The sequence below is a fragment of the Marmota flaviventris genome, chromosome 2 (genome assembly GCF_047511675.1).
Source record: "Marmota flaviventris isolate mMarFla1 chromosome 2, mMarFla1.hap1, whole genome shotgun sequence".
NCBI lineage: Eukaryota > Metazoa > Chordata > Mammalia > Rodentia > Sciuridae > Marmota > Marmota flaviventris.
The window spans coordinates 111,879,818-111,906,678 of NC_092499.1; the positions used below are offsets into that span (position 1 = coordinate 111,879,818).

The 26,861-nt window shown below is 36.2% G+C and overlaps 1 protein-coding gene across 1 annotated transcript; it reads left to right on the top strand.

Annotated features, from left to right (window-relative positions):
- The first annotated feature begins 248 nt into the window (after nucleotides 1–248).
- On the top strand, nucleotides 249–22,141 carry Rab11a (RAB11A, member RAS oncogene family). The gene is made up of 5 exons (XM_027925933.2): nucleotides 249–425; nucleotides 7,597–7,792; nucleotides 8,652–8,845; nucleotides 9,996–10,076; nucleotides 20,395–22,141. Exons 1-5 carry the CDS (start codon nucleotides 386–388, stop codon nucleotides 20,532–20,534), a joined length of 651 nt encoding a protein of 216 aa, XP_027781734.1. The 5' UTR covers nucleotides 249–385; the 3' UTR covers nucleotides 20,535–22,141.
- The last annotated feature ends 4,720 nt before the right edge of the window (nucleotides 22,142–26,861 follow it).

The window sequence follows — 26,861 nt, forward strand, 5'->3', positions numbered from 1 at the left end:
GCTCACTCCTCTCAGTACGCCGCTTCCCAGCATGGTGGCACAAGAAATGAGCGAGGGGCCACCAGAACTGTGGTCAACAGTGAACTTAAGACTCAAGTTTCCTACATGAGCCTCCTTTAGAAGCGAGAATTTTTAAAGACCGACGCTACGCGAAGAGGAACTCCCACACTCCTCCCTTCGCGGCTCAGGGGCGGGGCACGACGCCATCTCCCCGGAAGTACTTCCCCTTAGGGGCTGGGGCTTGCCGGAAGTGGCGCAGCGGCAGGGAGGGACTCTTCACCGGGTCCGGCAGCTGAAGCTCGGCGCTCGGGTTACCCCTGCAGCGACGCCCCCTGGTCCCACCGATACCACTGCTGCTCCCGCCCCTTCGCTCCTCGGCCGCGCCATGGGCACCCGCGACGACGAGTACGACTACCTCTTCAAAGGTGAGGCTGTCGGCTCTCGCACTGTCGACCAAGTCCCGTGCGGGGGCCCGGGACACTCCCGGGGGACCCGCGTGCGGGCCGCCCCTGCACTGAAATGGGCCTGCCTCAGTCAGCCCTTGGTCCTGCGGTCCCCTGGTTATCGCCTCTCCTCCCCTCAGACGGTGGGTCCGATCACACATTTGTCTCCTAGCGGGCCCCGTAGGCCTCCGTAGCCTGAGAGCCCCTCACCGTGTCCTTCTCACGGCGGACTGCTTTCTCCTAAATCGTGTAATTCCTTCCCTGGGTTCTGGGGCTCCGCCGCCCCTCCCACCATCTCTGGTTTCGAGCTTAGCGCCCCCTCCCTTTCTGGATGCTCTTTCCCCGACTCACATCCCCTCCGACCGGCCCTTCTCTCCTCTGGGCTTATCCTTGGCCGCGGACTCCCACTACAGGTCTTTTTTTAATCTGCTCCCCCTTTCCCTGGGAGTGAGCCTTTCCTCTGCGTCTCCTCATCGCCCCTCCCTCGGGTGGCCGCCCCTCTTAGCTAGATTCTCCTGTCCCGGGGCCAGGTCCTCATAAAATCAGAGCGGGCCGAGGTCCCCCACCCCCACCCCTACCCGCCTCGCTGTTCTCGCGGTCAGTAACCTTCTGGTACTGCTCCCTGGTTCCCAGCTGATAGGCACCCCTCTCTCTCTGCCTGCCCTCCTCAAATTGTGTTTAAAGCTCCTGTGTCTTCTCCGGTACCACCCGGGTGGTGGATAGGAGGGCAGAAGGGGTTGTCCATCACCCACGCGCGCACTTGTCGCAGTGACCCGGCAGGCTGATAGGACTTCCCACCTAGCCTTTTTTCCTCCTGCTGTCTTTACCCAGCTGCAGCTAGCCCGGGATAAATCTTCACTTCGTTCGCGAGAAAGGGTTGCGGATGGGTGGTGGCTGTATCCTTGCCAGACCTGAAGGCCCAGTTCCTGAACAGGAAAGGTTGTGCCCTGCCCAAATACTAGCTTGCTTATCACTATGGACTGGTTGCTTCCTGCTGCAACACTGGGAGGATCCAACAGGAAGGGAAGAGCCCTAGTTGGCCGTATACCTTTCCCAAACGGTGGGAGGTGGGGTGGGTGGTGGGTGGTATTTGTGTACTCTTTTTGGTTAAATTTATATTTATTATAAGGTAGGGAAACATGTAGTGCCCGTGGACAGATATTGGAGGATGGGAAGTGGGTAGAAAGCAGTGCTTATGAGTTGAGTCTGAAAAGAATCCAAATAATTTTTTTTCAATCAACAAAGATAAAGGATACAGCTTTCACTGAGAAAAGACTACAGTGAATGCTTTTTTTGTTCAGTGAATGGGCTCTCACTTTGATAGTCTTTTTCTGCTGCTGAATTAGAAGGGCAGCAATCAGTAGTGTGCTGAACAAAGATCTTTACCAGGGGGGAAGAAGCCATTGCTATTAAAGCTTTACTGTGGAGGGTGGAGTTTAAAAAGAATGTTCAGCATGATGACTTTTCCTGACTTTGCCATTGGGTGCTAAGAATGATTGACTAAACAAAGCAGGAAACATTTCTTTGCTTTACCAATACTTTGCAAATCTTTTATACTAGCTGATGATATATATTTACTCCTCTGAGAAGTATATTCTATTATATAGGGTGAGTATCTTTCTTATCACCCTTTTCTTCATATTGGAAGGTAATTTTCAGATAAGAGTATTTAATTTTACAACTACAAAAAGGAGACATGGAGTATTTGCACACTGTTTGCTGAAGGCATCTGAAGTGACATGAAATTACTTGAGTCCCTGGAGACTTTGGGGTTTAGTCATTAAAGGGAGGTTTGTTTTTTAAAATACTGTATAATAGCAGTGGGCAGGTAGCTTCCTCTGAAGTAATTTTGAACAAGATAGACTATCAAGGTATTTCTCTTGTTTGTTATAGAAAGCCCCTCCTCCCAAAGATGATAATTTTCCTGGATTGGCTTATGGAATTTTAATTTAGTTTTGGTGTTAAACCATCCTTCTAACAATGAGAAAATAGAGCTTTGGAATCACACCTGGTTTAAAATCCTGATGAGTTAACATTTGCATTGTGACCTTGTGAAAATTAGTTTTTTTCTTTTTTGAGCCTCAGTTCCTCATCTATATAAAGGAAATACCGTAATACCTGTTTCTCAGAAGTGTTGTGATGAATAAACAAGTCAATAAAATTTTAGCTCCTGAACTCAGTAAATGGTAATAAGATGAAAGAAGTGACTGACTTTTTTTTTTTAGTTTTTCTTAAATCTTTGTATATTATAAGAGCATTTACATATTAGTGAAGAAACAAAACTAGGAAATTTCTAAAGCATTTTATGTTTTTATGTGTTATTTTTTCATTTTGTTGAACATTTTGCTGTTTAAGGTAGGGTGTTTAAAAATTCTGCTGAGAAGAATTTCCACTTTTTATAAACTACAGGATATGAGTCACTTTTTTTAAAAAAAAACCTCATTGTTGATTACTTAGCCAATTTTTTATTTATATAATTATTTTAAAACAAAGCAAGAATCATTTTAAAGTGATTTTATTTTGTAGAGATTTATTCTCTAAGATGAACTGCAGCTATATCTACTTGGAAGAAGGCTTACTGTAGCATACTTTAATAGTTGAAAGAACTGGAGTTATAGTTTATAACTAACCAGTTGAAAATAAAGAGATATTTTTATAAGTATGTGGTGGAATGGTGTAAGGGTAATGTAATGTGGGGAGAGTTGGGAAGTTATTCTAAATTATGTATTTGTTTTGAATAAATTAATGTACATATATCTGTTCAAGCTCTACAGTGAGACTTTTGGGATGTGTATGTTTGGGGCTAGGCGGAATAAGATTTAAAAAAATTTTTTTTTTAGATTTAATGAACCTTTATTTTATTCATTTATTTATATGCGGAGCTGAGAATCCAACCCACTGCCTCACACATGCTAGGCAAGTGTTCTACCACTCAGCCCCAGCCCCAGCCCAGGAATAAGTTTTTTTATGAGACACAGGTGAAGTGAACATCAGTCATAGTTTGTGTTTACATATATTGTGGAAGAAGCAATCCATTTGAAGTCACATATTCTGAATATTACTGGGAAGGTAGATGGTTATTTAGGGCATTTTCATTAACCATCAGCTGACTATACGAATGATCATAGGAACATCGCTGTTGTACATCTTGGTAGTTTTTCTTTCACAACTTTTGGTTGAGCAACTTGGTTTCTGCTGAATCTGGAAAAACTTGCTAGACTTCTGCCTTACTGAATGTATTTTAAAGACTTTTGATGAGATTGGACTATTAATATAGTTTAGAAATTAGAAATATCTTCAAGTTTATGAAAACCAGTGTGAAAATGATCAGTTACTCTTTCAGTTGATAATATCTAGAGCTGATGTGCTATATGTGATGTATTGGATTAAATTTTCATTCAGTAAATTAGTTTGTTGGAGAAAGTATAAAACTAAGTGATTGAAGAGGTGGGAAATTTTTATTACATAATGGATAATTAATATGTGTATTCTGCTTTATAGTATTTAGCAGTCTGATCTTTGAGTTCTGTATATAAACAAATTTAGTATTAGGTATTAGAGATAATGTTAAATTTCAGAGGATAAGGCTAACCAACTGAAGATAAATACTGTCAGATTATTTTGGAATTTCAAAAATGTTTAGTTTCTGTTATTTAATGTTTAGATTCTGTTATTTACCTTGTTATTTACTACATGTGTGCCATATAGATGGCTTATAATTGTAAAATGTTTAAAGGGAAGTACTAAGATACTAGTCATAGACAACAGAGAAAAGTTATTGCAAATTTTTTTCTTGAATAATAGAATAATCATTTAGTTTATCATATTTTTAAAAAGCAACCAAGGAATTGGGGGTGTAGCCCAGTGGTAGAGCTTATGCACAAGGCTCTGGGTTAAACCCCCAGAAATAAAGAAGTAATTAAATATTGTCATCTAAATGAAAAAAACTGCTTTAATCATAATTATTTAAATTTGAGTCAATTAAGGAAGGTCTGTGAAGTTTTGTTTTTTAACTCATCATAGCCAGTTAATTCTCTTATGTTGCTTTCATCTTTCTATTTTCTTATTAGTGAACCTAAATATAACCCTACCTGTTTTGATTTCTCATTTGGTAGCTGAATACAAGCAGCTTTCCTCAGCATCTTTTTGGCAAGACTATTCTTCTAAAACCATGTCTTCTGTTGTCATTTAAGATATCCTTTAACAAGTTGCTAGTCTTAATTCTGTCAAATTTGCCCAGTCTAGTTGAGATAATTATTATATATTATATAAAGCATTCGTGAATTTTGAGTTATTTTCAGATGAATGTAACTTCTTTATAATATTAAAATTAATTGGTTACATTGAGGGAAAAAATTTCCCTCACTGTCTCTATCTATGGCAGCATAAGGATTTGAGGTTGGTGAAATAATGAACTTAATCTAGTTAAAAGTGGAGGTCAAAAGGGAAGAACCCAAAACTTGAATTCTAATTTTCTAAAGGTGATGTCATTTTAGATGTCTTGTTCACATGACTGGCTCATGAATTACTGATTGATATGAAGTGCCTATAAAGTAGAAGTGTTCTAATCTTTTATTTTTTCCTTTAGCTGTTCACACCTCAAGTTAGTATTTTATACTGCTCAGGTAGGGCTAGAATTGATTTAAAAATTTCTTCAGCAGAATATCTAGCCTCTTGTATTAAGCTTCAGTGATTGTATTCTATTAATAGGTAGACTATTATTGAAACTGGGACTTGACTTTGTAACTAGAATGGTAGGCCTTGGGAACTAACCTATCAGCTGATCATCCTATAAAATTTAAAGGGGATTATTTTTGTACATTGTTTTCATGACCTTGCCATCTTCTTCCCTCATATCCAAATAAAAGCATGTAATAATATATCTGTGTTTGCCACAGCACCTTTGACATCCTGTACTTGACTGTATAGTTAGAAATAACTATTCTTTGTGCTACATGGAGTCACTGCTGCCTGGATGATTTCTTGCTGAATCGGCTGATAGGGGAAGCCAGAAAGAGATATATTTGATAATGTCCTCTGTCCAAGATTGTTTAGAGGCCAGCTTATATTAGATTCTGTTACAAGAAATGAATACATAATGGACTCTTTTTCCTCTGACCAGAGTGTAGTGAGATCATACATGTTTTTACCTCCCTTTCCACCTGTATGACCAAATCCCCGTCTCCTGAGAAAGGCCTGGTCTGATTCCTTGGCCTTATTCTTGTATGTGGGACTTTATAGTCCTGGTGTTTAAATTCATCAGCTAGTTTAGATGGTAAGAAACATTAGTGATCAACAGTAAGAATAAATGCAGTGCTTCCTGAAATGCCAATAACAATTTTTACAAAGGAAAAAATGGTATCTACCTCAGATTCTGTAAACTGATGAACTCATTTCGGTCTTTAATTCACATGGGAAATGCTTTAAAACTTTTTTCCTCCTTATTGGGGATTCAACCAAGTGGTGTCCTGACCGCTAAGCAACATCCTTAGGCTCTTTCTTTCTTTCTTTTTTTTTTTTTGCTGATGATTAAACCCAGGGAGTTGTTCATACTAGGCAAGTGCTCCACCACGTAGCTACACCTATTCTCCTTTTATTTTTTTTGTTTTGAGACAGGGTTCACTAAGTTGTTGGCTTCTAACTTGCAGTCCTCCTGCCTCAGTATCCAGAGTAGCAGAATAGCCAGGGATTATTGGTGTGTTTGCTCCCATTGTTTTTGAAATTCTTAAAAGTATGTTATTCCTTAGGTGAAAACATTAGTAAATAAAACTGCCTCTTACAGAAATCACAGGAAGTAAATTCATCTAATCAAAGCCCATTTTTAAAAAAATTCATGAAGTCATTAGTAAAAGTATGTGTCCTTCTTGCTTTGGTTTTGACTCACAGTATGTCAGTTATTAGTTAACTTCCTAGGGCCTCTGTTTGTTTGTTTGTTTTTTGGAGCAGGGGATTGAACCAGGGGCACTTAACACTGAGCCACATCCCCAGCCCTTTTTTTATATTTTTACTGGAGACAGGATCTCACCGAGTTTCTCTGTACCTCACTAAGTTGTTAAGGCTGGCTTTGAACTTGTGGTCCTCCAGCCTCAGCCTCCTGAGCCACTGGCTTTACAGGTGTGTGTCACCACACCTGGTTTAGGGCCTCTGTTTATCCTTAGGGAGGTGGGGCTTTTATTTGTGGAGGGGGGGTGCAGGAGTGTTATTCTTTAGCTTTTTGTCAGTCTGATAAATTCAGCTATTAAGGTCATTGTGGTTTCTATGAGTAAAGGTCATTGTAGTTTCTGTGATCTGAACAGCGAAGTTTGTAAACCTGATGTCTCATATTTTAAATGTTTCATCTTGTGGAAGTAGTCTTACCATCATATTTGATCTTTGATCAAGCTAAGTGGAATGTATTCATTCTCTTCTTCTCCATCCACCAACATCATTTTATTCAGCACCCTGCTCCTATCCCTTTTAAAAATTCAGATGCCTTTTTATTGTTTTTTTTTCATTTCTGATGCTTTTTTTTGCACTGGGGATGGAACTTATGGCACTTGACCACTGAGCCACATCTCCAGCCCTATTTTGTATTTTATTTAGAGACAGGGTCTCACTGAGTTGCTCAGAGCCTCACCATTGCTAAGGCTGGCTTTGAACTCGCCATCCTCCTGCCTCAGCCTCCTCAGCAGCTAGGATTACAGGTGTGCACCAGTATACCCGGTTCTGGTGTATTTTAATATCATGTTGATATAGCATTGGTAGTAATTGACTAGTGTGCCTATGATTAAAATTGTGTTTTTCAGGGCTGGATGCATAGGTTTTTGGTAGAGTGCTTAACTAGCATTTGTGAGGCCCTGGGTTTGATTCCCAGCATTGTTCCTTCACCTCAAAAAAAAAAAGAGGGGTAGGTAGGTACTCTTTTTAAGACAGCATACTGTATTTGTGCAGGTAGAAATAGGTTAAAGAGAATAGACTGGTTTTATCACTTGGTAGGTCATAGGTCAAGAGCATGGGCTATTCAGTACCTTGTTCCCATCCCTTTTTAAAATTCAAATACCCTATCTTTTTTTTGCTTTATTTACTCTGAAGCCAAATTGCATTCTGTTGAAATTGTGAAGATATTCTGAATGTTTTTGCCTCATTAATCTGACGTTAATTTCTTCTTTTTTAGTTGTCCTTATTGGTGATTCTGGTGTTGGAAAGAGTAATCTCCTATCTCGATTTACTCGAAATGAGTTTAATCTGGAAAGCAAAAGCACTATTGGAGTAGAGTTTGCAACAAGAAGCATCCAGGTTGATGGAAAAACAATAAAGGCACAGATTTGGGACACAGCAGGGCAAGAGCGATACCGAGCTATAACATCAGCGTAAGTTTCATGTGTTTCAAGTTCTTTGAAATAGGTTGGCATCTAGAGAATTAGCTGACTTTTGGTATTGGAAAAGGTAGAATAGTCCTTCATTAACCTTGGGTAAACATTCTAAGACCCCCAGTAGATCCCTAAAATCACACATAGTATTAAATCCTCTTTTTTTTTTTTTTTTTTCTCATTTAATAGAAGAAACACTTTATGGCTTTTTCTTTGAGGTATTTGAATTGCCAGCATCACTACTTTTGTTTTTGAAGTCATTTTTTAAAATATTTTTTTAGTTGTAAATGGACACAATACCTTTATTTTATTTATTTATTTTTATGTGGTGCTGAGGATCAAACCCAGTGCCTCATATGTGCTAGGCAAGTGCTCTACCACTGAGCCACAACCCCAGCCCTGAAGTCATTATTAAATAAGGGTTAGTTGAACACAAGCACTGTGATACTATGACAGCTGATCTGATAACTGTGAGGGGTTCTAAGTGACTAACAGGTGGGTACTTTATGCCATATGGATACACTGGGGAAAGGAATAAATCATGTCCTGGCCTGGATGGAGTGGGAGCTTATCATGCTAATCACAATGGCACTGATTTGTAGCTCATAAATTGTTTATTTCTAGAATTTTTGTCTAATATTTTTGGTCTATGGTTGACTGCAGATAACTGTTTAAAGTGATATTGCATATAAAACGGACTGTTATACTGTTTTCTTTTAAGAATTCCAATATTAGGAATTTGTAGAAATTATAAGTATGGTTTTGAAAAAATATATGATCCATATCTTGAGTTCTTCCTGGTGTTCACTTTTATCTGTGTTTGTTTTTTTGATAGTTAAATATATGTTTCTGTTTTCAGGTACTATCGTGGAGCTGTAGGTGCCTTATTAGTTTATGACATTGCTAAACATCTCACATATGAAAATGTAGAGCGATGGCTGAAAGAACTGAGAGATCATGCTGACAGTAACATTGTTATCATGCTTGTGGGCAATAAGAGTGATTTACGTCATCTCAGGGCAGTTCCTACAGATGAAGCAAGAGCTTTTGCAGGTTAGTAATATGAATTCCATGATATTACAGAATTCCATGATATTACAGTGATTCAGTATTTGTTACTGTTAATGTTTTGCAGTTTTGTTATACTTCCAATGATGGTAATAGATCTTAATAGTTTCAGAAAGATAATAATGGTCAGGCTGGGCAAGGGCTGGAGATGTGGCTCAATGGTTAAACACCCCTAGGTTCAATCCCTGGTACCAAAAAAAGAACAGTCAGCAAGAATTAACTGTTTTGAAAGTTCATTGTGCTGATTCTGGGTCTAAATTCCTAGGGAGTGTTAGGGACCATTAGGGATTCCACTACTTAGCTATAACTTTTTTCTCTTGCCTGAGTTCTGGTGTGGACATTTCGGTAGATGCAATTACCTGAAGCAACATTGTGCATTCTTGGCTAGTAAATGTCATGACCTTGCACTAGTTATTATATTGTAATACTTTAACATATTTTAGTGTAGTAGGCAAGAAGCAGCTTTATTTCAAATAATACAGTTACAGAATTCTTAGTGATAGCATAGCTGTGTGGTTGACAGGGAGGATAGTGAAGGATGAAATAGCTGAGTGTTTGATGAGTTTTACTATATTTTAGTAGTATCATTCATTGCTAGTGGTAGTATTTAGATACAGCAAGTTATTTATTTTAATTAAGAACCCATTAACCAGGTATGGTAGTGGGTTCTAGGGTTCTATAGTCTCAGCCACTTGGGAGGAGTTCAAGAACAGCCTGGGCAAAATAGCAAGACCCTATCTTATTTAAAAAAAAAAAAAAATCTGAATGAAATTTCTCACTGTTATTTTTAATCTACTAAAATGCAAATTTAATGGTGCCCTTAACAGTCCAGAAGTTGGGGAGGTCTAAGAAGTTATTTCCTTTTTTGAAGGCCAGGGTAAGCTCATTGTAAGAGTGACTACTTAGTATGTGCAAGACCCTGTGTTAAATCCTCCAGCACCATGGGGATGGGGGTTGAGAAGAAAGATTGTTGACTTCTTACTGGAATCAGATCTTAGACTGAAGATACTGCTCAGTGGTAGAGTGCTTGTCTTAGCCCTTGCATTGTGAGGCCGCAAGTTTGATCCCTAGCACTGCAAAAAAGCAAAACAACCCCGAAACTTAACAAGACTGAAGTTTTTGTGTCTCTCTGCAGAAAAGAATGGTTTGTCATTCATCGAGACATCTGCTCTAGACTCCACAAATGTAGAAGCTGCTTTTCAGACAATTCTAACAGGTAAGACATTTTCATGTTTTATCAGTGGGATTGGAAGTTTTAGGAAGGGAATTTAAATTAATTAATCAGGAAACTATGTATTATACCATCTGGGACCGTCATTTGAGAGCTACCAGAAAGAGTGGTTTATAGAGTATAAAATTAGGTAGAACCCTTGCTTGTTGCAAGCACTTCAATCATCCTAATTCATCCAGTTTATGGTGGGAAAAATACTTTGAAAATAGTCGTTCACTTCCATATGTTTAGGTCATGTATTTTATACTTCATGGTCAAAATCACAGGTTAGGTTCAAATGTACTTTTACAAGGTATATATTCAGATCTTGGCTGTGGAAAGATATAAATGCCCTTTTGAAATTAGGCAAGGAAAATAAAAGGCTAGCGGGAATTATTTTTAAAAATCTAAGTGAAAAAAACAAGGGTAAAATTTTCCCATGATATATTATAGAAGCAAGATGTTACTTGTAGATAAAGTCAGCCAGTGATCCATATAGAAAAGTTTAAACAAATAATGGGAAAGGACAAAGTTCATGCTGTTTTGGAATATGGATGACCAGGTCAGTCTCCCTAAAGACTTTTTTTTGTGCTGACTCATATTTACCTAACTTTTTATTTGACCAAATTACCATCAAATATAGTTTTAATCCTTTAATAAGTACTTTGATGGTTTGCTTTTAAGTAGTTTTAGATTGTGTATTACCTTTAAGAACTCATGATTTATAGTCTTTAATATGGAATGCAGTCTTATGTGGCTGAAAAGTCTGTTATGTAGAATTCTTAATATTAGTTTTCCATTATGATGTAACAGGTTAACTTAGACTTTGTAGGCAGCACCAGTTTTTAAAGTATTCTCTTATTTTACTGTAAAAAATCCTAGGAATTAAGAGCATGGACAAGAAAGCCTTATGGTAGTCCTGACTCTTTAGCTTTTTATTAGCTCTGTAATCTTAGGCAAGTTTCTTAACCCTTAACAAGTCCTTAATTTGTTCAGCTGTAAAATTCAGATATGTTTTGGGGAGGTAATACTTTCTTTTTGAGAGAGGGCTTATGTTTTTAAAACCTTGAGATACGATTTGATATGGTCTAACTTGATTCTCATATTTCTAATTTTTTTTTCTTTGTCTCTGTAACCCACAGAAAACAGTGTTCTGTCACTAAGATGTCTGCTCTATACTGTGAAAATGAGTATAATTAGGGCCTATAAAGTACTTAGCTATCCCTGAATATTTGATAAATTAGTAGTTAAATAGTAAGTAAGGCATGGCAAAAAAGAAATTTCTTGAACATAAAATAAACATTAATGATTTACATACCTATTTTATTAGAATCGTCTTGTTATCTGAAGAATACAGTTACTAAACAACTAGTGCTAGAGTTGGATAAACAGTTTGGGAACACAGTACTTTTCTTTAGAATTTTGTGTGTGTCAGGTTTCACTGCAGATTGTACCAAACAAAGTGAGATTTGACTAAATATGCAGTATGTCTGCAAGTTCTGCTTATTTTCTTTATAACCCCTTGTGTGGATTTTATTGAGTCAACATATAGAGTAGTACATTGAGACCTAGGAATTTGAAGGTTTTTACTTTTTTAGTTGCTCCTATGTAATTCAAGTCACTGAGCCACTCTTGTCCTTGGATTCACAGTGTTTTAACACTTGTGAATTAAATCTCTTTAGAGGTCTGAGTCTCTTCATGCCTCTGAAAACCTCACTTGAGAAAACCTTTTAGGCAGTCCTCATTGTTAGGATATTTTTTATGTCCTATTAAATCTCCTCTGCTGTAATTCTAGCTCATTTATTCCAATCTCAATTTCTAGCAGTTTGTTCTGGTACTAAGTGAAGATAAAGCAAGTTCTTTTTTCCATCTGGAGTTCATTGTTGTATGCATCGTTTTAACCTCAAACTTCTGACCCACTCAGACATAAAACTTAATTAGCAGTGATGAATACTTAAATTAAGCTGTTTTGTCCTTAAAGATGAACATCTAGCTATTTTCTTAAAATTTTCCCTAGATTATTACTGTTTTTTTTAAATTTTTTAAAAATTGTCAATGGACCTTTATTTTTTTTATTTATTTATTGATATGTGGTGCTGAGAATCGAACCCAGTGCCTCACAGATGCTAGGCAAGCGCTCTGCCACTGAGCCACAACTCCAGCCCTCTAGATTAAACTGTTTAAAAAAATTTTTTTTAGTTGTAGATGGACACAATAACTTTATTTTTCATTTATTTATTTGTATGTGGTGCTGAGGATCAAACCCACATGTGCTAGGCAAGCGATGTATCACTGAGCTACAACCCCAGCTCCTAGATCAAACTTTTGTTACTGCTAAATGTTGTTTGAAAGCAAAGACTTTTAGTTTTACTATTACTTTTCTACTTTACATTTACTGTTTCCTCAGCTTCTTGCATAATTCTGAGTGTTGATCCCCAGGATCAAAGGTCACTGCATATGGCAGCAGACCTCTGTGTTGTTTTGCATGTGTTAGGATGTTTGTTCTAAACTTTTCTTCCTTTTGTATTCCTGTGAGCATGGACAAAACAGGAAAGAGAATAGTAATCTCATTACAATTAATTATACCTTTAACATTAAGGAAGAGTTTATTATTTTTAAAAATTTTTTTAAAAATACTTTTTTAGTTGTACATGGACACAGTATCTTTATTTATTTATTTTTATGTGGTGCTGAGGATCAAACCCAGTGCCTTACATGTGCTAGGCAGGCGCTCTACCATTGAGCCACAACCCCAGCCCTAATTTGTTTTATTTTGATATTGTTGGAATAATAAAATAGTAGCTTTTTAATTTTTTTTTTTTTTGTACTAGGGTTTGAACTCAGGGATGCTTAACCACTGAATCATCTCCCCAGCCCTATTTTGTATTTTATTTAGAGACAGAATCTCACTGAGTTACTTAGTGCCTCACTTTTGCTGAGGCTGGCTTTGAACTTGCAGTCCTCCTGCCTCAGCCTCCCGAGCCTCTGGGATTACAGGCATGCTCCACTGCGCCCAGCTGGCTTTTTAATTTTTAAGATGCATCATTATCTTGTATTGGAAAGTGTATCTGTGTTATTAAGAGTTAGTTGTAGGGCTGGGGATGTGGCTCAAGCGGTAGCGCGCTTGCCTGGCATGCGTGTGGCCCGGGTTTGATCCTCAGCACCACATACAAACAAAGATGTTGCGTCCGCCGAGAACTAAAAAATAAATATTAAAATTTAAAAAAAGAGTTAATTGTAGTGTTTGTTTTAGAATAGACTGTGGCATTTGTGATATTCTTGACATCCATGCATTTCACAATGATTCTATAAGATGATTTTTTTCTTGGTGATACGAGTGATGAAACCCAGGGAGCACTACCACTTGTACCACCAAAAAAAAAAAAAAAAAATCATCTTATGGAATCATTGTGAAATGTATGGATGAAACCCAGGGAGCACTACCACTCAGCTATATACCTAGCCCTTTTTATTTTTATTTTGAGATTTTTGAGACAGGGTCTTCTAAGTTGCCTAGGCTGCCTCAAATTTGCCATCCTAACTCAGCCTCCTGAGTCACTGGTATTACAGGTATATGCCACCATACACAGCCTACAAGATGATTTTATTGGTGGGCATTGTTTTAGAGACAGATGGTACATGAATTAGCCTAGTAGATTGCTCAGAATCTGCATTTCAGTGCAGCTTTGTTTTTGTTCCTCAAGCTCACTAAGAAATGATTTCTAACCATGTTTATCATACTCTTATTTTTTCTTCTAACTTTGCATTTTGACAATTTCAAACTCAACAAAAGTTTGTAGTAGTAGTACAAAGAATTTGTAAATAACCCTTCACCCATATTTATTTATCAAATTGAAACAGATTGAAATCCCCCCACCCCATAAGAACAGCTTTCTTATGCTGAGAATGGAAGCTAAAGGGCAGCAAACACACCCCCCCCATCTGATATATGCCAAAGAAATTGAGAGCAGATATTGCCCCCTCCTAAGCCATGTGTTGCACAGGCTAACTAAATCCACATAGTACATTTCCTGCCATTTGTCTCACTGCACTGCCTCTTTTACTTTAAAGCTCTGCTTACACATGGTGGGGCTGCCTGTAATCTCATTGATTTGAGTGGCTGAGACTGGAGGATTACAAGTTCAAGGCCAGCCTTAGTAATTTAGTGCAGATGAGTGCAACCCTGTCTCAAAATCTGCGCCACATCTGAGTAAGTGGCAGACATACTGCCTCTTATTCCTAAGTACTTTTCTGTATGTATTTTCTAAAAAACAAGGACATTTTTTTTTCATAACTATAGTACAGTGATCAAAACAGACGGAATAGTGCTACATCAACAGCTATAGATCTAATTCTGATTTTGCCAGCTGTTCTTAGTAATTTTCTTACTAGCAAAAGAAAGTTTGAGATCAGGTCATGCATTTCATTCAGGTGGTTTATCTCTTCAGTTTCCTGAACCAGTTCCTTTAGATTTCTTTTTCTGGGGCTGGGTACTGGAGATTGAACTCAGGGGCCCTCAACCATTGGCTACATCCGCAGCCCTATTTTGTATTTTATTTAGAGACAGGGTCTCACTGAATTGCTTAGCACTTCGCTTTTGCTGAGGCTGGTTTTAAACTCTTGATCTTCCTGCCTCATCCTCCTGAGCCACAGGGATGACAGGATGCGCTACTGCACCCAGCTTTCTTTCTTTCTTTTTTTTTTTTAAACATTGAGTTTTTGAAGGGTACAAGCCTGTTATTTTGTACTGTTTCTCAATTTGGGCTTGTCCTGTGTTTCTTCATGAAGACATTAAATTCATGTTATACACTCTCAGCAGGAATGCCACAGACTTGTTCTCAGTGCAAAGTCTTGTGGTAATTGGTTTATCTTAATTGTTACAGATGTTGTATTTCTTTTCTTTTTTTTTGTATCAGGGATTGAACCCAGGGGCACTTAACCACTGAGCCACAGCCCCATTCCTTTTCTTATTTTATTTAGAGGTCTCTCCAAGTTGTTTAGGACCTCTCTAAGTTGCTAAGGCTGGCTTTGAACTCTCATATCCTCCTGCATTAGCCTCTGGAGCTGCTGGGATTATAGATGTGCGCCACCATGTCCAGCTAAAGACAAATTCTTTATTCTGTGACTGAAAGAATTTTAATTCATTTAGCATATTGGCCTTTTAAAAAAGAGACTAAAGTTTTCAGATATTAGAGTAGTAAGAATATTTTAATTAGATATAGTAGATTGTTTGTTCTTGGCATGGGGTAGCCCTTTAAAAAAACATATTAAGTATGTCAGATAGGTTTTTTTTTTTTTTTTGACCTTCAAGAAGCTTATGTGATGAGCAATGAATTTGAAGAGCTCTAACAAATTAAAAGCGCAACCTAGACTGTAGTAGAATAATGCAGGTTTCTGTTTTCACATATTTGAAGATTGTCAAGAGGTTTTTTGTTTTTTAATTTATTTTTTAGTTTGTAGTTGGATACACTGTCTTATTTATTATGTGGTGCTGAGAATCGAACCCAGTGTCTCACACATGGTAGGCAAGCACTCCAACACTGAGTCACAACCCCAGCCCCATGTCTCAAGAATTTTAACTCTCATCACCTAATTTGGAATAGTTGCATTTACTTCCTTAGAATTACTAACACTTAATCCACACTTTCAGTAGAGTAGAAATAGGTATGTGTCTTTTTTATTTAGCTTTACCTTGTTATATTTAAAGCTATTGTATATTAATATTTTACTTTAATTTGGATCTTCTATAGGAGATCCTGATAGAATGATAAAGTAGGATTCCTTTTCTTACTAACTTTTATACATTTTGAAAAGGGACTGCACAGGAATTAGTTTAAATGTTCATTTGGTTCTAAATGAGAATGTGCCCTTGAAAGGGGGAAATATAGTACTTGCTTTTTGTTTTAGCAAGTTACTAGTCACATCCTCTTTCTCCTACTGAAATAACCTTCTCTAATCAGATACCAGCTAGTAAGTACCTGCTTCCTATTTCCTTTTTTAAAATATTTATTTATTTATTTAGTTGTAGTTGGATAGAATACCTTTACTTTATTTATTTATTTTTATGTGATGCTGAGGATTGAACCCAGGGCTTTGCACGTTCGAACGCTCTACTGCTGAACCATAACCCCAGCCCTCCCTATTTTCTTATCAGTCTTTTTTTTTTTTAAATGACACACCTAGTTGGGAGAGACTTAATTACTTGTAGAGCCTCTTAGAACTGATTATTCTTGAAAGAAAAAAATTTATTTTCTGATCAACATTTCCAAATGTTTTTAATTGCTTTTTGGTATTTTTATTAGTACATATCTTTTTAGTTGCTGGAGTAAATGCAGCACTAATCCATTTTTAAAAGTATGTAGTACTTGCAGACAGTTACACAACACTGCTCAAATTTCTTGCTTTGTAATGAGATCTCTTCAATTATTTACTTCTCTGTGTTCTCTGAGAAGTCTCCCTTTGCCTGTCTTTGGTATTATTTATATTTGCCCTTTTAAGTAAGAACCTGCATTTTGTTTTTGTTTTTGTTCTCCTAATTTTTTCAAAACAGCTTGAAAATAAGTTAAAACGTATATAAGAGTCATGTATTTAATTATTTGCCCTTGGGGGGAAAAAAAAAGACTTGTGTAGTTTGGCATTAAAGAGAAAACATAAAGAATAAATGAAGGTATTGTGTCTGACTATAACTAAAAAATAAAAATTAAAAAAAAGAATAAATGGTATGGTTTAACCACAAGCTGATGATTATCTTTATTCACTAGCTTCGATTGAATGATTGAAGGATAAATCCTTTTCTTTACCTTTGACACCCTCCATCCCATCTCTTCCTGTCAAGAAAAAGAATAAGAATGAAGACTCAGTATCCTTTATGGTTTTTTTTTTCCTCTTTTAATCAGCAGCTTGTCTTTATTGTAATCTAGTTTTTTCCTCAAATACTTCTTCAAATTTAAACTACTGTCACCCTCAGACTTAAATTTTAACCAACCCCACCAAAAAAAGCATAAGAAAAGGTACATTCTGTGCAGTTGTCAGTGCTCTTATTAGTTTATGCATTGATTTGATGACAGTTTGCTATTGTTAATCTTTGAGGAATTTGTTCTTAATGTTTTTTTTTTTTTTTTTTGGTGATGCTGGGGATTGATTTTGTGGTACAGGGCCTTGTGCAGCGAGGCAAGCACTCTACCACCTGAGCTATATCCCCAGCCCTCTTACTTAATTTGAAAAAAATGTAGGAATTCAATTAATTCTTTCCTTTTTCTTTAACTTTTCTTATGGAAATTTTCTAAACTATTGAAAATGGAAAAGTATCTTAACTCCCAGATAGCCATCAACAACTATCAGCTTGCCATAGTCTTTCTTCCACCTGTTCCCTCCTCCATTATTTTCAAACAAATCCCAGATATTACATCATTTTGTGCCTAACTAATTCAGGATGTGTGTCTAAAAGATTAGGTCTTAAACTCATAACAACAACAACAAAACATTAAAAATTGGCAGTAATTCTTTATTATCATCCATTATTCAAACAATATTAAAATTTTTTGACTCAAAATTTTTTATTACTGTTTGAATTAGGTTCCAAATGATATTCATACATTACAGTTTGTTGATATGTTCTCAAATCATTTTGCAGATATACTTTTACTTCATATCTTTTTTTTAAATATTTATTTTTTAGGTGTAGATGGACACAACACAATGCCTTTATTTTTATGTGGTGTTGAGGATTGAACCCAGGTCCCGCCTGGGCTAGGCGAGTGCACTACTGCTGAGCCACAATCCTAGCCCTTCATATCTTTTATAATTTAAAAATCTTCAAATATTACAGAGATAATATAGTGACTACCCATAATCATCTGGATTTATCAATTGTTGCCACATTTGGTTTCTCTCTTAATGCATGTATATATTTCCCCTACTTTAAGTTTTTGGAAAGTAATTTGAAAATATTATGTCACTTTGGTACTAGATACTTGAGCATTTTCTCTCCTTAAAACAACTAAACAGCCATTGCTGAGGCTGGCTTTGAATTCCTGATCCTCCTGTCTCAAGCCTCCAGAGCCACTGGGATTACAGGCTTGTGCCACTGTGCCCGGCCTCAAAAGAAGAAATTTAATGACCAACAAATATATGAAAAAATATTCAGGGCCAGGGTTGTGGCTCAGGCTTGCCTAGCATGTGTGAGGCACTGAGTTTAAGCCTCAGTATCATATTAAATAAATAAATTAATTAAATAAGGTTTTTTTTTTTTTTATTATTGGTTAAATAAGGTTTAAAAAAAAAAAGAAAAAAGGGGCTAGGGCTGTGGCTCAGTGGCAGAGTATTTGCCTAGCACGGGTGAGCACTGGGTTTGATCCTTAGCACCACATAAAAATAAACAAATAAAATAAAGGTATTCTGTTCATCTACAACTACAAAAAAAATTGAAAAAAAAAAAGTTCAACATCTTTAGCATTTAGGGAAGTGCAATTCAAAACTATACTGAGGGGCTGGGGTTGTGGCTCAGTGGTAGAGTGCTTGCCTTGCATGTTTGAGGCACTGGGTTCGATCCTCAGCACCACATTAAAAAAAAATAAACAAAAAAAACTGTACTGAGATTTCATGTCATTCTGCTGGCGAGGATGTGAGGGAAAGGAATACTTATACATTGTTGGTGAGATTGTAAGTTAGTATAACCACTGTGGAAATCACTCTGAAGATTCCTCAAGGACTAGGAATGGAAATGCCATATGACCCAACTATATCACTTCTTGATATTTTTCTACAAGAAAGCATCCTAAGTGATACATGCATGCCCATGTAGAGCAGCACAGTTCACAATAGCCAAGTTATAGAACCAGCCTCAGTGTCCATCAACAGATGAATGGATAAAGAAAATGTGGTATATGTACACAATGGTGTTTTATTCAGCCATAAAGAATGAAATCATGTCATTTGGAACAAAATGGATGGAACTGGAGAGCATCATTTTGAGTGGAATAAGCCAGACTCAGAACGATGCTCTCCAATTTTAATAAGGACCTCATGAAAATAAAAGGGAGACCAGTAGAGCTGAGGAAGGAGATTGGAGGAAGGAAGGAAGGAGGAAGGATAAGGAGAGGTACTGGGAAAATCCAAAATCTACTAAAAAAATCACATATTACATTGACGGAATTGTTTTATATCTGGGGTATCAAGTAGAATTGACCCTAGCCATAGGTTGATACTAAACATTTGAAATATGGCTCATGGGTGAGAAATTGGTATATAAATTTTATTTAACTTAAATGGTAGTGTCTACCCTATTGGGCAGTACAGATATAGAACATTATTCTCATCTAATCTGAATTTATTTGTTTCCTCATGGCTAAATTCATTTTACCCATTTTTGGCAAAATTACTTGAGTTTCTGTAGAGGCATACATTGTATACTTCCTAGTACATCTTATTAGGAGGTTTATCATATCAAATTTGTTCCATTTTTTAAATTTCTTTACATTTTGAAGGTATTTATTTGGAAGGAGCATTGGGACAACAAAGATAAATAAGACATTCTGTGTTCTTAAGAAGTTTATAATCTAGTCAAAGTAAGACCAAATAAAATGTATTGAATACAGATACTACTGTGGAGAAGTTTAATTACATTTATTCATGCAGTTTTTTATTTTTCAACCATCTACTATATGCTATGTACTAGAGATACAGCAGTGAATGCCTGCTCAGTCAATCTGCCTCACAGATACAGTTTTAGTTCTTATAAATTTAATGTTTAATGAAGGAAGCAAACACTAAACAGTTAGTCTTGGTAAGTGTCATGAAAGTAAAATAGAGTGCATATAAAATCTTAAGTTGCCTCTTTGGAATGATTATTTAATTACAATTTAACTTTAGTTTAGGAGGTCGCTAGTATTCCTACTTCTCTTCCAAGAGTCTTTTTTTTAAGCATGTTTATGAAGTTTTGCTCTTCTCTACACAGCCTAGGAAGATACCTGATATGTCTGGTAATATAGATTTGTTTATTTATTTACACAATGTCAATGTTTATAGGCTTCTTTTGGTAAAGGTAGATCAAAAGTACTCTTATGATTTAATCCAAACCTATGCCTAAAAATTGTGTAATGCTTTTTAAACCAAGTTATGTTTGATTGACTGGTGAACCTTCCCCTCTGAAATGGAAAAGCCTTTGTTTCTCTTATTACAGTAATGGGTTGATTCTAATCAGTGGCTGTTTGAAAATAAAACTTTGAATTTATATGTTCTCTGTTCTATATTTTATCTGTATCTTTTATACCAACTCTTTATGGTTTATTTATAATAAGTATTCTTGGTTTTTCTCTTCATTCAGAGATATACCGTATTGTTTCTCAGAAGCAAATGTCAGACAGACGTGAAAATGACATGTCTCCAAGCAACAATGTGGTTCCTATTCATGTTCCACCAACCACTGAAAACAAGCCAAAGGTGCAGTGCTGTCAGAACATCTAAGGCGTTTTTCTTCTCCCCTAGAAGGCTGTGTATAGTCCATTTCCCAGGTCTGAGATTTAAATATATTTGTAAATCTTGTGGTCACTTCTGTGTTTCATTGCTTCCTCATACTTATGAATTTTTCCATGTCCTAAATCTTTTGATTTTAGCTTTATAAAATCATCCACTTTGCCCCGAATGACTGCAGCTTTTTTTTTTTTTTCCATGCTATGGCTTCACTAGCCTTAGTTTAATAAACTGAATGTTTGAATTCCTCAATTATTGTTTACTTTTCATCATGGAAGCCTGTCACTGTAGGACACAGTAGAACCTGATCACTTGATGCTTGGACCTATTGGTCTTGATCAAATCAAACTAAGAAGACCCTAGAAATAAGCTATTATGCCACAGAGCAGGTTTTAAGTAATACACTCTTCTCTCAATGCAGTGTGTATTTTGACAAATCTAAGAATTGCCCTGTAAACATAGCAAGATTTTGAGAGTTTGAAAGTTTTCCATTATTCTGTAAGTCAATTCTAAAATGCCTTAATAGGTTTATGTAGTTTAGTAAACTTTATTTTAAAATTTTTTGTAAGCATCAAAATTGATAGGAGTGGGGGGCACTTTTTTCTGGACCAGAATTATCTTAATAAATACAAAAGACTGTTATGGTTTGGGTAGGGGTACAGTTATGTAGCTATAAGTTAAATAGTGCTGCCTGGCAGGCTGGAAACTAGAAAGACTGAGGTGCCTCTGTTTCAGTGATCAGCCCAAACCATTTAACTGATCTCATTTCCCAGCAGTAGATTATGTGGCATTTTATTGCTTAGGCAATAACAGGTTTAATGCTGGACGTGTCAAATTTTGAAGTGTTAATTTTGTTTTAAAACCTTCCAGTGAGCGAAATGCAACCTAGTTTTATCACCATATCCACCAACAGGCATGGGTAATTATTTTAACAATGCTTATCTTTGAATTTTACAGTGTATAATGGAATACAGTCCAGTTAAATCTTTGGTTTTAGTGTCTAAAGAATACAGAGGGAGGTAATTTATGCTCAAGTGGTGTCATTTAAAGGCATGTATTCTTTTAGTACGTAAAATGAAATAGTACCTTGAGTTCAAATAGAATGCATTTAGGCATTGTAGAGACCTAAAATAATTTTTTTCCACTACATTATTTGAATCAATGGAGCAACTAAATAGTTTCTCATTCAGAAATGTGCACACTAATATTTAGTTTTACTTCCTTGTGGATAATATTAAGCACTTACTCTGCAGTTTTCTGAAACTTGTCAACTGCAGTGATACTATTCAGGATGATGGGATATCTGAAAAAATATATATGTGGGGGCTTGCATAGATTGCTATGTTTCATAGTTAATTTTCTGTCTTTTGCGGTGCTCATGATGTGTGGAGCACACGGAAGGCATTGCTGTAGTCAGTCATTTTTGGTTCTCTTCTGTAGCCATTTTATTATTTTAGTGTATTGGTTATAAAGATACTACTGTCTGTCTGTAAATTGCTACTTTGTATTTTATGCATGCTCTGTAACTTGATTTTTCTTTTTTTTTAGTTATTGATTTGGAATATATTCTCATTCTAATAAACAGTTATAGGGGGACTGTTCCTTATGTTGTCAGATTACATTTTTCATTTGAGTGCTTTGGATTCAGCATGGAATACTTGATTTTCAATAAGTAAGAACATAGGTCCTTGGATTACCGAGTAAACATTGAATTGGGGGTATCAGTTGGTGAGCTGAGGTTTGATTTTAGTCCTGTAGATCAATATGCCTGTCTTGGCAAAAGTATTCCCAGAAACATTACGGAATAGTCTCTGTGCTTCATATGTAACAGTGTCACCAAGTACAGGATAAAGGTTCCATCTTTGTTTTCTTCAGAAGTGATGGTAAATTTTTACTTTTTTTTTTTAAAGGAAAAATGTGAGGAACTAGATAGTGAATTGAAAATGAATAAAGTAACTTTGAATTTTAACCGAGTGTAGACTTATATGTTGCTTAGACATGGTTGAATCTTGAAGATCCAAGAAACATTAGATATATTAGAACATGACTTTGATTGCATTTCGACAAGTATCTTCATTGTGTAATCCGATTATTAATAGTCTAAGCATTATTTATGGACGAATTGTGTCAGGTAAGAAATATAACATTTTAAAATATTATGACAAGGCAGTTTAGAAATATGTTGCTGTTTGACCTTGCTTTTCTATTATTTTAACTTTTAATATTTTTAAACTGTTATAGTCTCCTGAAGTCAGTTAGATATTATACCTTGATTTAAATTTGTATGTCATTGTTCTCAAGTGCCATCTGTGATTTCTAATAGTAGTTGTCTCTATGCAAGGGGAGGTTATCATTTTGTTGAAAATGCTAAATTGTAATTCTAAGAAGAGGTGCTACCTAGTGACTTTTGCCATAAACTAAAGTGAAGAGTTCTGCAGAAAAGTTAGACTTTGTAAAAGTTTGGATTGTGCATTTCTTTGATTTTTTGGAAAATGAACATCTTAATTTTTGTCTTTGCTGACTTGTATTTACAAAATACAAACACTTTCTTTGGTTTGAGCTATTGTGATACACTCTTTCATCTACCCTAAAGAAAAATCTGTACTGTTTAGATATTTGCCACCAGCACTAAGACAAAGCACCTAATGGCTAGGTGTGTAATTAAGAACTTACTCCAACCTGTTTAGTTTCAATTTATAGAGCTTTACATTTTTTTTTTTATTATTTTAACAGGAGAAAAATGGAAATTGCTTATCTGATGTCTCACACATATCATAAGCTTGAAAAAAATTCAAAACAAAATGTGAATTTCATTTAGGATTGTATAGGACTTCCATTCACTGTGTAAAAAAAATGAACTAAGACAGTGAAGGGACCCCCATCCACCACATCATTTAATGGGTTAGAATAGTCAGGGACCTGTTACACTAGTGCTAAAGAGAAGAGAGCTGATTTTTCTTCTGATTGGGACAGTGTTGGTATCATACCCTTTTCTAGAATTGGGCAGGTCACTTTTTCCACTCACCTGTATAATTTGCTAAATAAATTGGTGTTGTAATTCTGGCGTTTAAAAGAATGGTATGTTCTCCCAAACTAGGAGTCTGATGATAGCAATAAAGTGATCCAGTACAGGGTGTTGTTACACCTTCAACAAGGAATCCATTGGGCTGAAAGATAATTTTAATTGAGGAGTATGCATTTTCCTGAAAATTGAGTTGGAAGAAAGATTATTTGAAAGGATATTGTAATTCACAGCCAGACTGTGAATTAAGATTGAAAATGATGAGTATAATACAGCACTAGACTGAGTGACAAGGACAGGTTCTAGTTATAGTTCTTATATTATTTCATCTCTGAGCTCACATTCTTCTAATTAAGGAAAGAGGCTGGATTAGATAAATTTCTGGGCTTTATCCAGATCAAAATCAGTAATCCTGCAAGTGAACTCTGTCTTAAAGTACTAAAGTCAAATTATTATACAATCCAATTCAAATTCAAATTTAAAAGAAAAAAGAGGTATAGATTTTATAAAATGTTTTGGTCTCACTACAATAACTTGATTTTAAAATGCTCTTTATTTTCATGTTAACTCCATTAAATAAGATGAAAAGTTTCAGACCATTTACAAAATGACTGTCAGTTTTAACAGTGTACATCAATGTAATGTGTAAGGAAGAATACTTGATAGGCTGCTTTATCAACTGTAAATTAAAAGCAGCATGTTTTATGGTATTTGCTGTTAATAGAAATTCTGCTGACTATTAATGTATACTTTAAAATATATTCATGTCTGCGAGAGAACTTTTAAAAACATTTTGTGTTTAATTTTTTTTAAAAAATCTCTTTATTAGGAATCTATAAGAAGATAGACCAATCCACAGAGCTAGTTATCCACTAGAACCTGTGATTAAATCCAAGTGTATAGGTTTATGTGTACACACACATTGATATAAATGGCAATTTTTAGCCATTTATGTAATCTATTAATAATCTAAACATTATTTGAATTTGGTTCTTTTAACATTTAAACATAGGATTGATAGGGTTTCGTTTTGATTTCTTGTAATGGGGATTGAACCTAGGGGCACTTTACCACTGAGCTACATTCCCACCCCTTTTAATTTTTTATTTTGAGACAGGGTCTTGCTAAATTGCCCAGGCTAGCCTTGAACTTGTGATCTTCTGAGAAGCTGGGATTACTGGTGTATACCACCTTGCCCAGCTAGAGTAGTAGTTCTTGATACAGATGTGAACATAAAATATCATGTAGTTTGGTTGTTAACTAGTCTCTTACCAGTATCAGCCATGGCAGTGGAAATTAGTAGCCAAATAGGATTCCTTTCCTATGTTTCTATCAGTGTACTTTAACCTTGCCTCATACCACAAAATTTTACCCCATCCTACAGAGTTAAATGCCCTGCTTCTAACACCCATTCTCCTATGACAAACTCTTGTTTCTCAGTGTACCATTTTCTTAAATAACACTAGAGAAGTGGTATGGTTCCTTTTTTTTTTTTTTTTTTTTTTTTTTGGTGGTGCTGGAATTGAACCCCAGAGCCTACTGCATGTGGAGCAAATATTCTACCACTAAGTTCTCTCCCTAGCCCTTGTCATATCTTTTGTTTGTTTGTTTTTTTAGTTATAGATGGACACAATATCTTTCTTTATTTATTTATGTGGTGCTGAGGATCGAACCCAGTGCCTCACACGTGTGAAGCAGGTACTCCACACTGATCCCCAGCCCCAGCTCCAGCCCATATCTTTAAGAGATTGCGGACCATTGTGTTAGCCTCTTTGCTAAAGCCTTTTATCATATGGGTTCAGGTATATTATAAAAGAAGAAAACATGCCTGGAATAGAACAGTCTGGAAAGCCCCAGGAAGCAACACTGTTTCTGTAGACTATCCTTGATCTGAAATCAGTCAGGGTTCTCTGTTATATAGGTTTACATTAAAATGAATGCCTAAAAACCAGTACTTTGTAAGATTTCAGGTTTCCATGTTTTCTCTTACACAATTTTCTGTGGGGTGGCAGGAGAGGGGAGGGCATCAGAAAACAATTGGTTAGGAGGCAGAAGCTAGAATGAGGAGATCTGATAACTGAAGTTGAAGACCAGAGCTTCAAGCTTCCATAGGTTTGGGTTGGACCACTACTCAAGTCTTTCTAGCTCTGCAAGTCTGGGAAGAAAATAATTAGCGCCCCAGTGGTCATCAGAGCCCTCTATCCCTGCCTTTTAGTAATCATCACATTATTAAGATCCACAAGGGCAGAGAATATGTTCTGCTTATATTTATATTCCTAATATCTATCCTGCACTCTCAACCCTGTGTCAGAATAATTAGGAAAGACTATCTAAGAGTGAGGGAGTCTAATCCTAGGGTTCATTCTGGTGTTGTTTGGGGAGCTATAATCTGAGAAGTGCCATTCAGTTTTAAAATGTTTTATTAAAAATCATACAGAATTATATATTACAATCTTATAAATATGTATTTACAATAAAATATTATACGAAAGCATAAATACTAGTTTAACAAACCCCTATATGTCTGTTAATCCCATCCCTTTTTAAAAAAATTTATTTTTAGTTATAGGTAGATACAATACCTTTATTTTACTTTTATGTGGTGCTGAGGATCGAACCCAGTGCCTCACACATACTAGGCGAGCACTTTACCTCTGAGCCACAATCCCAGTTCCCAATCCATCCCTTCTTAAAAGATATTTTCTGTCTTCTGTTGCCACTGATTACATAGGCTTCCTCTGTCTTCCCTCTCCCTTCAGATGAATGACTAACAGAATGTTTTGGGGGTGGGGGCGCGCACTGATCCACATCCCCAACTTTTTTAATTTTTTATTTTGAGACAGGTTATTGCTAAGCTGCTAAGTTGCTGAGGCTGACCTTGAACTTTTGATACTCCTGCCTCAGCCTTCTGATCTGCTGGGATTACAGTTGTGTGCCACTATGCCCAGCCAGAATGTATCATTCTTGAATCTTCTATATTGAGTACATAAACCTGCAGCAAAAGTATGAGGAGAAATTTAAACTTTTTGAATCATTTATTCAGGTAGCTATTTTTTAGCATCTGTATTTTATTATAAAATTAATCTAGTTTTAGTTGGATACAATACCTTTATTTTATTTTATTTTATTTATTTTTTAGTTGTAGTTGTCAATAACTTTATTTTTTTATGTGGTGCTGAGAATGGAACCCAGGGCCTTGCACGCCCTAGGCGAGTGCTCTACCACTGAGCAACAATCCCAGCCCCACAATACCTTTATTTTATTTATTTATTTTTATGTGGTGCTGAGGATCAAACCAA